This window comes from Rhinoraja longicauda, chromosome 12 (assembly GCF_053455715.1).
Source record: "Rhinoraja longicauda isolate Sanriku21f chromosome 12, sRhiLon1.1, whole genome shotgun sequence".
NCBI classification, from domain to species: domain Eukaryota; kingdom Metazoa; phylum Chordata; class Chondrichthyes; order Rajiformes; family Arhynchobatidae; genus Rhinoraja; species Rhinoraja longicauda.
The window spans coordinates 49,920,663-49,934,179 of record NC_135964.1 but is presented as its reverse complement, the minus strand read 5'-3'; the positions used below and the strand labels follow the sequence as shown (position 1 = coordinate 49,934,179).

Here is a 13,517-nt window from a genome sequence, read left to right as displayed (position 1 = left end):
TACGGTCAGACAAATGCCTCCGCTGTCACGCTGCGAAAACGGAGAGGATGAGACGGAGCTTCTTCCCACAGGCCATCAGGACTGTCAACTTTTATAACCCCAGAGACTAAATTTTTGTCGACACTAATAGTAACTTATTAACTTTATTTATATGCTGTAACTGTAATTCTTTTTGTGCACAACCCGCAGGCATTGCCACTTTCATTTCACTGCACATCGTGTATGTGTATGTGACAAATAAATTTGACTTGACTTGACTTGTTAGTGCGCGGGGATCGCTGGTCGGTGCGGACTCGGTGGGCCGAAGGGCCTGTTTCCGCGCTGTATCTCTAAACTAAACTAAACTAAACTAAACTAAACTAAACTAAACTAAACTAAACTAAACTAACCATAAAGTGAACACTGGCCATCAAAACTCCTAAACGTGTCTCTAAACTGGAGAAGTTTGCAGAAGAGTCTGAAGAAGGGTCTCGACCCGAAACGTCAACCGTTCCTTCTCTCCAGAGATGCTGCCTGACCTGCTGAGTTACTCCAGCATTTTGTGTCTGTCTTGTGTTCTCTAAACTAAATCAGTTACTCATTTCCAGCTTAGAGCGTGATAGACAATAGACAATAGGTGCAGGAGGAGGCCATTCGGCCCTTCGAGCCAGCACCGCCATTCAATGTGATCATGGCTGATCACTCTCAATCAGTACCCCGTTCCTGCCCTCTCCCCATACCCCCTGACTCCGCTATCATTAAGAACTCTATCCGGCTCTCTCTTGAAAGCATCCAGAGAATTGGCCTCAACTGCCTTCTGAGGCAGAGAAATCCACAGATTCACAACTCTCTGACTGAAATTTTTTTTCCTCATCTCTGTTCTAAATGGCCTACCCCTTATTCTTAAACTGTGGCCCCTGGTTCTGGACTCCCCCAACATTGGGAACATGTTTCCTGCCTCTAGCGTGTCCGACCCCTTAACAATCTTATACGTTTCAATAAGATCCCCTCTCATCCTTCTAAATTCCAGTGTATACAAGCCTAGTCGCTCCAGTCTTTCAACATACGACAGACCCGCCATTCCGGGAATTAACCCAGTAAACCTACGCTGCACGCCTTCAATAGCAAGAATATCCTTCCTCAAATTTGGAGACCAAAACTGCACACAGTACTCCAGGTGCGGTCTCACTAGGGCCCTGTACAACTGCAGAAGGACCTCTTTGCTTCTATACTCAACTCCTCTTGTCATAAAGGCCAACATGCCATTAGCTTTCTTCACTGCCTGCTGTACCTGCATGCTAACTTTAAGTGACTGATGAACAAGGACACCCAGATCTCTTTGTACTTCCCCATTTCCTAACTTGACACCATTCAGATAATAATCTGCCTTCCTGTTCTTACCACCAAAGTGGATAACCTCACACTTATCCACATTAAACTGCATCTGCCATGCATCCGCCCACTCACACAACCTGTCCAAGTCACCCTGCAACCTCATAGCATCTTCCTCACAGTTCACACTACCACCCAGCTTTGTGTCACCCGCAAATTTGCTAATGGTACTTTTAATCCCTTCATCCAAGTCATTAATGTATATTGTAAATAGCTGCGGTCCCAGCACCGAGCGTTGCGGTACCCCACTAGTCACTGCCTGCCATTCTGAAAGGGACCCATTTATCCCCACTCTTTGTTTCCTGTCTGCCAACCAATTTTCTATCCATGTCAGCACCCTGCCCCCAATACCATGCGCTCCAATCTTGCCCACTAATCTCCTATGTGGGACCTTGTCAAAGGCTTTCTGAAAGTCCAGGTACACTACACCCACTGGTGATGAATCTTGGTTCTTTGTCCTGCACAATATTCCAAATGGAATTTAAGCTGATGTTCGTCGTTGTGGAGATATCGTGTAATGAGGACTCTGTGGGGATTTGCTGCAATCTCTCTCCCTCGTCTTTGACGAAGCATTAATAAGGATTACGAGGAGCAATGAGAAACGCCATTGGGTATTAGCCAGGGTGGGGGGAGGGGAGGGGAGACCGCCAACTGCGGGCAAAGACGGAGACACGAAGCTACTCACGGACTGGGAGAGTGTGAAAGGTTTCCATCTGACTGTGCTTCCCCTGGCCTTTGCCGTTCACGGCTGCCACGCGGACGTGGTAGGTCGAGTTGGGCTTCAGGCTGGTCAGGATGACTTGAGCTGCGGGCAGGAAGAGGGGAGGAGAAAAGAGACAAGTGTTACCCTGTGCCGGAAGGGACCGCCGACGCGGGTTTAAACCTGAAGACACGTGCACGCAAAGCCGGGCCGTCGGGAACTGCACGCAGAACTGGGCCGTCGGGAACTGCACGCAGAGCCGGGCCGTCGGGAACTGCACGCAGAACTCTCAGTGTGAAGAAGGTTTTCGGCTCCAGAGATTCTGCCCGATTCGCCGAGTTGCTTCAGCATTTTGTGTCTGTCTTCAGTACAATCCAGCGTCTGCAGTTCCTTCCTGCATAACGTTCTGGTAAACGCACCCTTTCCAAAGCCTCCGCCTTGTACCTGTGGTGGGGGGGGGGGCCAGAACTACATGCATCACTCAAATGTTGCCTCAGGTTTAGAGGGATACTAGACCAAGTGGACCCGTTGGGCCCAAACCTCTCCTGCATTGGTGCAGCACCCTCTCCTCCCCCCCCTCCCCTCTCCCCCCCTCTCCCCCCTCCACTCTCCCCCCTCCACTCTCCCCCTCCCCCTCTCCCCCCTCCACTCTCCCCTCTCCCCCCCTCCCCTCTCCCCCCTCCCCTCTCCCCCCTCCCCTCTCCCCTCTCCCCTCTCCCCCTCCCCTCTCCCCCTCCCCTCTACCCTCTCCCCCTCCACTCTCCCCCCTCCCCTCTCCCCTCTCCCCTCTCCCCCTCCACTCTCCCCTCTCCCCCTCCACTCTCCCCCCTCCCCTCCCCTCTCCCCCCTCCCCCCTCCCCTCTCCCCTCTCCCCCCTCCCCTCCCCCCTTCTCCCCCCCACTCCATTCCCCGCAACCCCCCCTCCATTCCCCGCAACCCCCCCTCCCTCCCTCCCTCCCTCCCTCCGTAGGAGATATATTTAAACTTTAAAATGTGAATAACTTAAAATATATAACACCAATTTCAATAAAACTCCCATTTCCACCGTTAAAGTGACGACGGTGAGCAAGGTGGGCCTAAAATTGTCGCGCTATCGTGTGCCGTTATGGCTGACGTTCAGTCACAAACAAGATAACAAACGAGGGTTTTAGTATATCCATGGGCCAAATTCAGGCAGGTGGGACTTGGTGGGTCAAAATGCTGGAGTAACTCAGTATTAGTTTATGTAAAAAGTGATAGGGGCAGAATTAGGCCATTCGGCCCATCAAATCGACTCCGTCTACTCAGCGGGTCAGGCAGCATCTCTGGAGAAAAGGAACAGGTGATGCTTTGGGTTGAGACCCTTCGCCAGACCTTGCTTTGTTGCAGATTGTCTAAGAGCTTGGACATTCCAGGGTCTCGACCCCAAGCCTCACCCATCCCTTCTCTCCAGTGATGCTGCCTGTCCCGCTGAGTTCCTCCAGCTTTGTGTGCCTGTCTTTGGATATTCCATCGCCTGCTCACGGGGGTTGAATGGTCACAGACCAGCTGGGCGTTGTATTAAATCTTCCTGGAAATGGACCAAGTCAAAGTAAGTAAACCTTTGAAAACATGGAACGGCATGTGGCCGACCATCTGCTCGGCTCTGTGTCTGGGTCTCTCGCGGCATCTTGTCCACGACGTTTGTTTACACCTGCACTTGGAAGCTGGCCAAAGCAAGGCTGAGAACCATCGAAACATTGACTGCTGCAACGGTCTAACGGTTCAATGGGACTTCATCTGTCACCAATGCAACTGCACAGCGAAATCCTTTATGCATCTTTTACACATGCAGACGGTTTTTGGCAACGTTATTGACTACAGGTGCTGTCTGTACGGAGTTTGTACGTTCCCCCCGTGACCTGCGTGGGTTTTTCTCCGAGATCTTCGGTTTCCTCGCACACTCCAAAGACCTACAGGTTTGCAGGTTCATTGGCTCGGTATAAATATAAAATTGACCCTGGTGTGTGTAGGATAGTGTTCGTGTGCGGGGATCGATGGTCGGTGCGGACTCAGTGGGCCGAAGGGCCTGTTTCCGCGCTGTATCTCTAAACTGAATAAAAATTAAGCTTTGTCCACTAAGAGAATTGTTGGGATTTGTCCCGAGGTTAGTTGGCTCCTGATGTGGAGGTGGGTGGTGGGAATACAGAGAGAGCAAAGTCGGATTAGTGGATAGGCACCAAGTGCTGGAGTAACTCAGCGGCTCAGGCAGCACCTCTGGAGAAATTCTTCTTCTTCAGTCTGGAGAAGGGTTCCTGACCTGAATCACCACCCATCCTTTTTCTCCAGAGATGTTGCCTGACCCGCTGAGTTACTCCAACACTTGTGTCTGCCTTTGCTATATACCAGCATCTGCAGTTCCTTTCTGCACAAAATGTGTTTGGCGTAGTTCAGAGATGCAGCGCGGAAACAGGCCTTTCGGCCCACTGGGTCCGCGCCGACCAGCGATCCCCGCATAGTAACACTATCCTACACCCACTAGGGACAATTAACCTACAAACCTGTACGTCTTTGGAGTGTGGGAGGAAACCGAAGATCTCGGAGAAAAACCCACGCAGGTCACGGGGAGAACGTACAAACTCCGTGGTCAGGATCGAACCCGGGTCTCCGGCGCTGCATTCGCTGTAAGGCGGCAACTCTACCGCTGCGCCACAGTGACCGCCCGTAGGATTAGTACTTACCCTGCCTATTTCATTCATGGTCTTATACTCCTCCATCAGATCGCCCCTCACCCTCCTGCACTCCGAGGAGTAACGACCTTGCTCAACCTCTCCCGATAGCTGAAGTCCTTGAGTCTTGCTAACACCCTTGTAAATCTTCTCTGCACTCTTTCCAGCTTGACAACATCCTTCCTATATCAGGGTGACCAAAACTGAACGCAATACCTCCAAATTGGGCCACACCAATATTGTGAGCAATTTTGGGCACCATATTTGTGGAAGGATGTTCTGGCTCTGGAGAGGGTCCAGAGGAGGTTTACAAGAACAATCCCAGGAATGAGTGGGTTAACGTACGATGAGCGTCTGACGGCACTGGGCCTGTACTCGCTGGAGTTTAGAAGAATGAGGGGGGGGGGGGGGGGGGGGGGGGGGCGGGAGGGGGACCTCATTGAAACGTAGAGAATAGTGAAAGGCTTGGATAGATTGGATGTGTAGAGGATGTTTCCACCAGTGGGAGAGTCTAGGACTAGAGGTCACAGCCTCAGAATTAAAGGACCTTCTTTTAGGAAGGAAACAAAGAGGAATTTCTTTAGTCAGAGGGTGGTGAATCTGTGGAATTCTTTGCCACAGGCGGCTGTGGAGGCCAAATCAGTGGATGTTTTTAAGGCGGAGATAGATAGATTCTTGATTATTACGGGTGTCAGGGGTTATGGGGAGAAGGCAGGAGAATGGGGTTAGGAGGGAGAGATAGATCAGCCATGATTGGCAATAGACAATAGACAATATGTGCAGGAGGAGGCCATTCGGCCCTTCGAGCCAGCACCGCCATTCACTGTGATCATGGCTGATCATTCTCAATCAGTACCCCGTTCCTGCCTTCTCCCCATACCCCCTGACTCCGCTATCCTTAAGAGCCCTATCTAGCTCTCTCTTGAATGCATTCAGAGAATTGGCCTCCACTGCCTTCTGAGGCAGAGAATTCCACAGATTCACAACTCTCTGACTGAAAACGTTTTCCCTCATCTCAGTTCTAAATGGCCTACCCCTTATTCTTAAACTGTGACCCCTGGTTCTGGACTCCCCCAACATTGGGAACATGTTTCCTGCCTCTAACGTGTCCAACCCCTTAATAATCTTATACGTTTGAGGCCAGTTCATTGGCTATATTTAAGAGGGAGTTAGATGTGGCCCTTGTGGCTAAAGGGATCAGGGGTATGGCAGAGTAGACTTGATGGGCCGAATGTCCTAATTCTACTCCTATCACTTATGTCCTTATGACCTTATGACTAACATGTCGCACACCTGTGAATACATTTTAGCTCAGTTTAGTTTATTGTCACGTGTACCGAGGTACAGTGAAAAGCTTTGTTGCGTTCAAAACCAGTCAGCAGAATGACAACATATGATTACAACTGAACCATTTAGAGTGTGTGGATACATGATAAGGGAATAACGTTCGGGGTAACGTAAAGCCAGCAAAGTCCGATTTGCTGTTGGAGTAGAGATTTAAGAGTGTGGAGCGATTGTAATGTGTGATGGGCGGCTTGTACTCGCTGGAATTTAGAAGACTGAGGGGGGATCTTATAGAAACATATAAAATTCTTAAGGGGTTGGAGAGGCTAGATGCGGGAAGATTGTTCCCGATGTTGGGAAAGTCCAGAACCAGGGGTCACAGCTTAAGGATAAGGGGGAAGTCTTTTAGGACCGAGATGAGAAAACATTTCTTCACACAGAGAGTGGTGAGTCTGTGGAATTCTCTGCCACAGAAGGTAGTTGAGGCCAGTTCATTGGCTATATTTAAGAGGGAGTTAGATGTGGCCCTTGTGGCTAAAGGGATCAGGGGGTATGGAGAGAAGGCAGGTACGGGATACTGAGCTGGATGATCAGCCATGATCATATTGAATGGCGGTGCAGGCTCGTAGGGCCGAATGGCCTCCTCCTGCACCTATTTTCTATGTTTCTATGTTTCTATGTGTTTGTAGATCTGCTTCCGTGGCCAGCACGCACACAGTCGTCTGGGTTGGGCGCCATCTTGGAAGCTGTCGACGTGGCATCCCAACTTCTATCCTCAATATCCTGAGCTGTGCCGACCTTTCCTGGCGGATGGACCTTTCCAGAAGGAGATGGATGACCACCTCGTCCTTATCACGGCTGCCTGAGAGGTGGCGCAAGTGGGCACTGAGATGCCAGCTGTGAAGATGGATTGGGCATAGAGTGCGCCTTTCACTATGGGCAAGGTCTTAAGTCTTTGATTGGTGATGCTAACAAACGACTTTGACAATCTGTCCCCGGTGCTATGCAAAGGTATCCATCCGTCTTCTCCCGCCAGGACTGGCCTGATTGATGTGGGCTTCGGGATTTCTCTGCACAACCATCTCAACGATGGAAAGATACAAGTCAGAAAACAACTGCAGATGCTGGTACCTTCGCTCAGTCCGCCTTAACCAACCCGATCTCCCGGTGGCTCAGCACTTCAACTTCACCCTCCCACTCCCAGTCTGCCCTTTCTGTCATGGGCCTCCTCCAGTGCCATATAGCCCACCGCAAATTGGAGGAGCAGCACCTCATATTTCGCTTGGGCAGCTTACAGCCCAGCGGTACGAACATTGACTTCTCCAACTTTAGATAGCTTCTCTGTCCCTCTCTTTCCCCTCCCTCTTCCTTCCCAGTTCTCCCACTAGTCTTCCTGTCTCCGACTACATCCTTTCTTTATCCCTCCCCCTCCCCTGACATCAGTCTGAAGAAGGGTCTCGACCCGAAACGTCACCCATTCCTTCTCTCCCGAGATGCTGCCTGACCCGCTGAGTTACTCCAGCATTTTGTGATACCTTCAAGTATCACAAACCGCGGTGATTTGCGGCAACATAAATAGTCCCTGGGAAGAGTGGCAGGAGCCTGATTTACCTGCACCTCGACAATGGCCACTGGAGTCTTAGAGCCACAGAGTCATGGACCACGGAAACAGGCCCTTCGGCCCCAACTTATCCGTGCTGACAAAGATGCTAGCGCTGTAAGGAGAGGTTGGGCAGGCTAGTGCCTTATTCCTTGAAGCGCAGGAGGATGAGGGGTGATCGAAGAGAGGTGTATAAAATCAGGAGGGGGGTAGAGAGTGTGAATGCACAGAGTCTTTTCCCCAACGTAGGGGAATCAAAGACAGAGGACATAGGTTTAAGATGAGAGGGCAAAGATTTAGTAGGAACCTGAAGGGCAACTTTTTTTTACACAGAGGATAGACAATAGACAATAGACAATAGGTGCAGGAGCCAGCACCACCATTCAATGTGATCATGGCTGATCATTCTCAATCAGTACCCCGTTCCTGCCTTCTGCCCCATACCCGCTGACTCCGCTATCCTTAAGAGCTCTATCTAGCTCTCTCTTGAAAGCATTTGGAGAATTGGCCTCCACTGCCTTCTGAGGCAGAGAATTGCACAGATTTACAACTCTCTGACTGAAAAAGTTTTTCCTCATTTCCGTTCTAAATGGCCTACCCCTTATTCTTAAACTGTGGCCCCTGGTTCTGGACTCCCCCAACATTGGGAACATGTTTCCTGCCTCTAACGTGTCCAACCCCTTAATAATCTTATATGTTTCGATAAGATCCCCCTCTCATCCTTCTAAATTCCAGGATGCTGCGTATATGGTATGTGCTGCCATAGGAGGTAGTTAAGTTTTAGTTTGGTTTAGTTTATTGTTTTTTTGAAGTATAAAGCTTTTTGATGCGTGCTAACCAGTCAGCGGAAAGACAATGCATGATTACAATCGAGCTGTGTACAGATACATGATAAAGGGAATAATGTTTAGTGCAAGATAAAGTTGCAGTAACGTCCCAATAAAGATAGCCCGAGGGTCTCCAATGAAGTAGATGGTAGCTCAGGACCACTCTCTGGTTGCGGTAGGATGGTTCAGTTGCCTGATAACAGCTGGGAAGAAACTGTCTCTGAATCTGGAATCTGGAATCCGGTAGTTGAGACTGGTACTATAATGGCATTTAAAATACTCTTCATATCATATCATATCATATATATACAGCGCGGAAACAGGCCTTTTCGGCCCACCAAGTCCGCGCCGCCCAGCGATCCCCGCACACTAACACTATCCTACACCCACTAGGGACAATTTTTACATTTACCCAGCCAATTAACCTACATACCTCTTGGACAGGTACATGGACTGGAAGGGTTTAAAGGGAAAAAGAAATTGGAGGAACAGCACCTCATATTTCGCTTGGGTAGTTTACACCCCATCGGTATGAACATTGACTTCTCTAACTTCAGACAGCCCTTGCTTTCCCTCTCTCTCCATCCCCTCCCCACCCCTTCCCAGTTCTCCCACTCGTCTTCCTGTCTCCGACTGCATTCTATCTTTGTCCCGCCCCCTCCCCTGACATCAGTCGGAAGAAGGTGTCTTGACCCGAAACGTCACCCATTCCTTCTCTCCCGAGATGCTGCCTGACCCGCTGAGTTACTCCAGCATTTTGTGTCGACCTAAGGTTTAAAAGGATGTGGGTCAAATGCTGGCAGGTGGGACTCGCGTAGATCGGACATGTTGGTCGGCATGGGCAAGTTGGGCCGAAGGGCCTGTTTCCGTGCTGTACGACCACATGACTATGACTATCCCACGCAACACTTGATTAGTGCAGGTGCCTGGTACGTTACGGGGAGAAGGCAGGATAATGGGGTTGGGAGGGAGAGATAGATCAGCCATGATTGAATGGCGGAGTGGACTTGATGGGCCGAATGGCTTAATTCTGCTCCTATTCCTAATGAAGACTGCGGCAGATGGTTTCTGCTTTCCTGAAAGATATTCCCAAGGAATCCCGAACAATTTTACAGCAGATGGGCTTCATTATCCTCGCATCGGAAACACAGATTGCAATAATCCCTCCGTGCAATGTCCTGCCAAACCTGTGTAGAGGTACAGCGCGGAAACAGGCCCTTCGGCCCACCGAGTCCGCGCTGACCAGCGATCCGATCCCCACACAGTAATACTACAACACTACCCTACACGCACCAGGGACATTTTACAATTTTACCGAAGCCAATTAATCTACGAGCCTGCACGTCTTTACGGAGCGGGAGGAAATCGGAGCACCCGGAGAAAACCCACGCAGGTCCACGGGGAGCACGTATAAACTCCGTACAGACAGCACCCGCAGTCAGGATCGAACCCGGGTCTCTTGTGTTGCAAGGCAGCAACTCTATCGCTGCGCCACTGGACCTATACTGTCCGGTCCTACACTGTCCGGGCCTACACTGTCTGGACCTACAGCGTCCGGACCTACACTGTCCAGACCTACACTGTCCAGACCTACACTGTCCAGACCTACACTGTCCGGGCCTACACTGTCCTGGACCTACAGCGTCCGGACCTACACTGTCCAGACCTACACTGTCCGGGCCTACAGTGTCCGGACCTACACTGTCCAGACCTACACTGTCCGGACCTACACTGTCCGGGCCTACACTGTCCGGACCTACAGTGTCCGGACCTACACTGTCCAGACCTACACTGTCCGGGCCCTACAGTGTCCGGACCTACACTGTCCAGACCTACACTGTCCGGGCCTACAGTGTCCGGACCTACACTGTCCGGGCCTACAGTGTCCAGACCTACACTATCCGGGCCTACACTGTCCGGGCCTACAGTGTCCGGACCTACACTGTCCGGGCCTACAGTGTCCAGACCTACACTGTCCGGGCCTACACTGTCCGGGCATACAGTGTCCGGACCTACACTGTCCAGACCCTACACTGTCCGGACCTACACTGTCCGGGCCTACAGCGTCCGGACCTACACTGTCCGGGGCCTACAGCGTCCGGACCTACACTGTCCGGGCCTACACTGTCCGGACCTACACTGTCCGGGCCCTACAGTGTCCGGACCTACCACCGTTCAGGCCTACACTGTCCGGGCCTACACTGTCCGGACCTACACTGTCTGGACCTACACTGTCTGGACCTACAGCGTCCGGACCTACACCGTTCAGGCCCTACACTGTCCGGGCCTACAGCGCCTGCTGGCCCTAATACGACAAGGGCGGTCCCGTATTAGGCAAACTAATACAAACCAATTTGGACAAACCAATTTGGCCCAAAAGACGGGATGTCCCGACTAATACGGGACAGTTGGCAACCCGAGTCTTGACCCCCGAAACGTCACCCTTTCCTTCCCTCCCTCCCTCCGGAGATGCTGCCTGTCCCCGCTGAGTTATTCCAGCCTTTCGTGTCTCTCTTTGATCAAAATGACGTTGTACGCGGGAACAAGCGGAGCTGGTGTCACAAGTGATGGATTGAGTTTGGTGGGAAATCTAATTACAATTAGCTCAGGCCACCTCACTATCTGTGGCAACGCTATAGGCCGTGACGGAATGGAATGGCTTGAGAATGGCGCTGTGGCCCGGACTCGCACTGGCACGGAGTTGGAGAGCAGACTTTAATACACCACTGACAATTGCAGTGCAGTCTGTCAGTTCGACGTTCAGTCAGGTTTTTCAACTGACCCGCGTGCAAATCTATACTCACACTTCCTATTGATCAACTCCACCGGTCACCTTTCCACCCCACCAAACGTCACTCGTCAATGATGTTCTTAATTGGCATTTTAAATCTATTTCTATCCTCTGGAGAAGGCTGTGGAGGCCAAGTCAGTGGGTATTTTTAAGGCAGAGATAGATAGATTCTTGATTGGTACGGGTGTCAGGGTTGTGGGGAGAAGGCAGGAGAATGGGGTTGGGAGGGAGAGATAGATCGGCCATGATTGAATGGCTGAGTAGACCTGATGGGCCGAATGGTCTAGTTCTGCTCCTATCATTTATGGTCTTATGATCCACCATTGCCTAGTCCCCTGTAGAGAATGACTCCCCTCCTGACACTGCAAACCCTTTGGACCAGTTAGTAGTGGGGCACAATACTCCCTGAATGAGTCAGCCTCAATCTGTGGAATTCTCTGCCTCAGAAGGCAGTGGAGGCCAATTCTCTGAATGCATTCAAGAGAGAGCTAGATAGAGCTCTTAAGGATAGCGGAGTCAGGGGGTATGGGGAGAAGGCAGGAACGGGGTACTGATTGAGAATGATCAGCCATGATCACATTGACTGGCGGTGCTGGCACGAAGGGCCGAATGGCCTCCTCCTGCGCCTATTGTCTATTGTCTATAACAACTCAGTAAATTCCACAACATAGTAACATGGAAACATAGAACCATAAGAGGCCACTCTGCCCTTCGAGCCAGCAACGCCATTCATTGTGATCACGGCTGATCATCCACAATCAGTAACCCGTGCCTGCCTTCTCCCCATATCCCTTGATTCCACTGGCCCCTAGAGCTCTATCTCACTCTCTTTTAAATTCATCCAGTGAATTGGTGTCCACTGCCCTCTGTGGCAGAGAATTCCACAAAATTCACAACTCTCTGGGTGAAATAATATAAGACGACTAACTGCAGATGCCGGTACAAATCGAAGGTATTTATTCACAAAATGCTGGAGTAACTCAGCGGGTCAGGCAGCATCTCGGGAGAGAAGGAATGGGTGACGTTTCGGGTCGAGACCCTTCTTCAGAGTGAGGTGAAAAAGTATTTTCCCAACTCAGGGTTTTCTCTGGTGCTCCTCTCTCATGAGATCTTCGGTTTCCTCCCACACTCCAAAGACGTGCAGGTTTGCTGGGTTAATTGGAGTGGTATAAATGTTGTGTGTGTGTGTGTGTGCGTGTGTGTGTGTGTGTGTGTGTAGGATGGTCTTAGTGTGCGGGGATCGCTGGTCGGAGCGGACTCGATGGGCCGAAGGCCTTCTTCCGCGCTGCGTCTCTAAAAAAAAGTTTCTTTAAAGAAAGAGAGAGGCTGTTGTGTTCCTGGGAGCAGCGGGCCACAGATACTCTAATTATCCTGCATCATTACGACGTGCTACCCCACAGCGAGCACAGAGGAGGCTGATGATGCCTCTAATGGAAAGGACTCGGACACAGATTGTAAACAGCGGCCTTTATTGCACTGTTACTCAGCCTCCCACTGGCCCACGTTAAACACAGCTCGGAGGCAAGCCCCTTGGGCAGCCCCTTCCCACTAATGCCAGCCAGCTCGGAGAGCCACCAAGACAGGCTGACCTCTTCCCCAAATGGCCTCGACCTTCCCCCTGCTGTGTCGCCCTGGTGCTCTTAATTGGAAACCAGTTACAGGAAAGTGAAAAGCAAAGAAAGGGGGAGAGAGAGAGAGAGAGAGAGAGAGAGAGAATGAGGAAATATAATATTCCAAATTGAAACAGTTTGGCTTGCTGATGCAAGGAAAGAATTTGCATTTAGATCCAACCTTTCATGGTCCAAAGGATCGAACGACCAAGGAACTTGTAAGGTCATTACCTACACAACAATCTCCCATAGACAGCAATATGTAAACCAAGGAACAATCTAAGAGGGCGGCCTTGGTTTTTGGATAGACAACAGACAATAGGTGCAGGAGGAGGCCATTTGGCCCTTCGAGCCAGCACCGCCGGGGAGAGATGGAGAGGGAGGGGACTGACTGATAAAGGCCAGTTAGGTAGGAACTTGCAATGAACATTACATTAAACACTAGCATTGATGGATAGACCCAAAGTGCTGGGGTAACAGCTAACCAAGCAACATCCCAGGACAATAGACAATGGACAATAGGTGCAGGAGTAGGCCATTCGGCCCTTTGAGCCAGCACCACCATTCAATGTGATCATGGCTGATCATCCACAATCAGTACCCCGTTCCTGCCTTCTCCCCATACCCCCTGACTCCGCTATCCTTAA

At 50.8% G+C, this 13,517-nt stretch overlaps 1 protein-coding gene across 1 annotated transcript in view; it reads right to left on the bottom strand.

Annotated features, from left to right (window-relative positions):
- ncam2a (neural cell adhesion molecule 2a) overlaps positions 1-13,517 on the bottom strand; it is a 161,048-nt gene that overhangs the window by 74,953 nt on the left and 72,578 nt on the right. Inside the window, exon 11 of the mRNA XM_078409730.1 lies at positions 2,057-2,176. Within this exon, the coding sequence (XP_078265856.1) occupies positions 2,057-2,176 (120 nt within the window). The remainder of the gene's footprint in view (positions 1-2,056; positions 2,177-13,517) is intronic.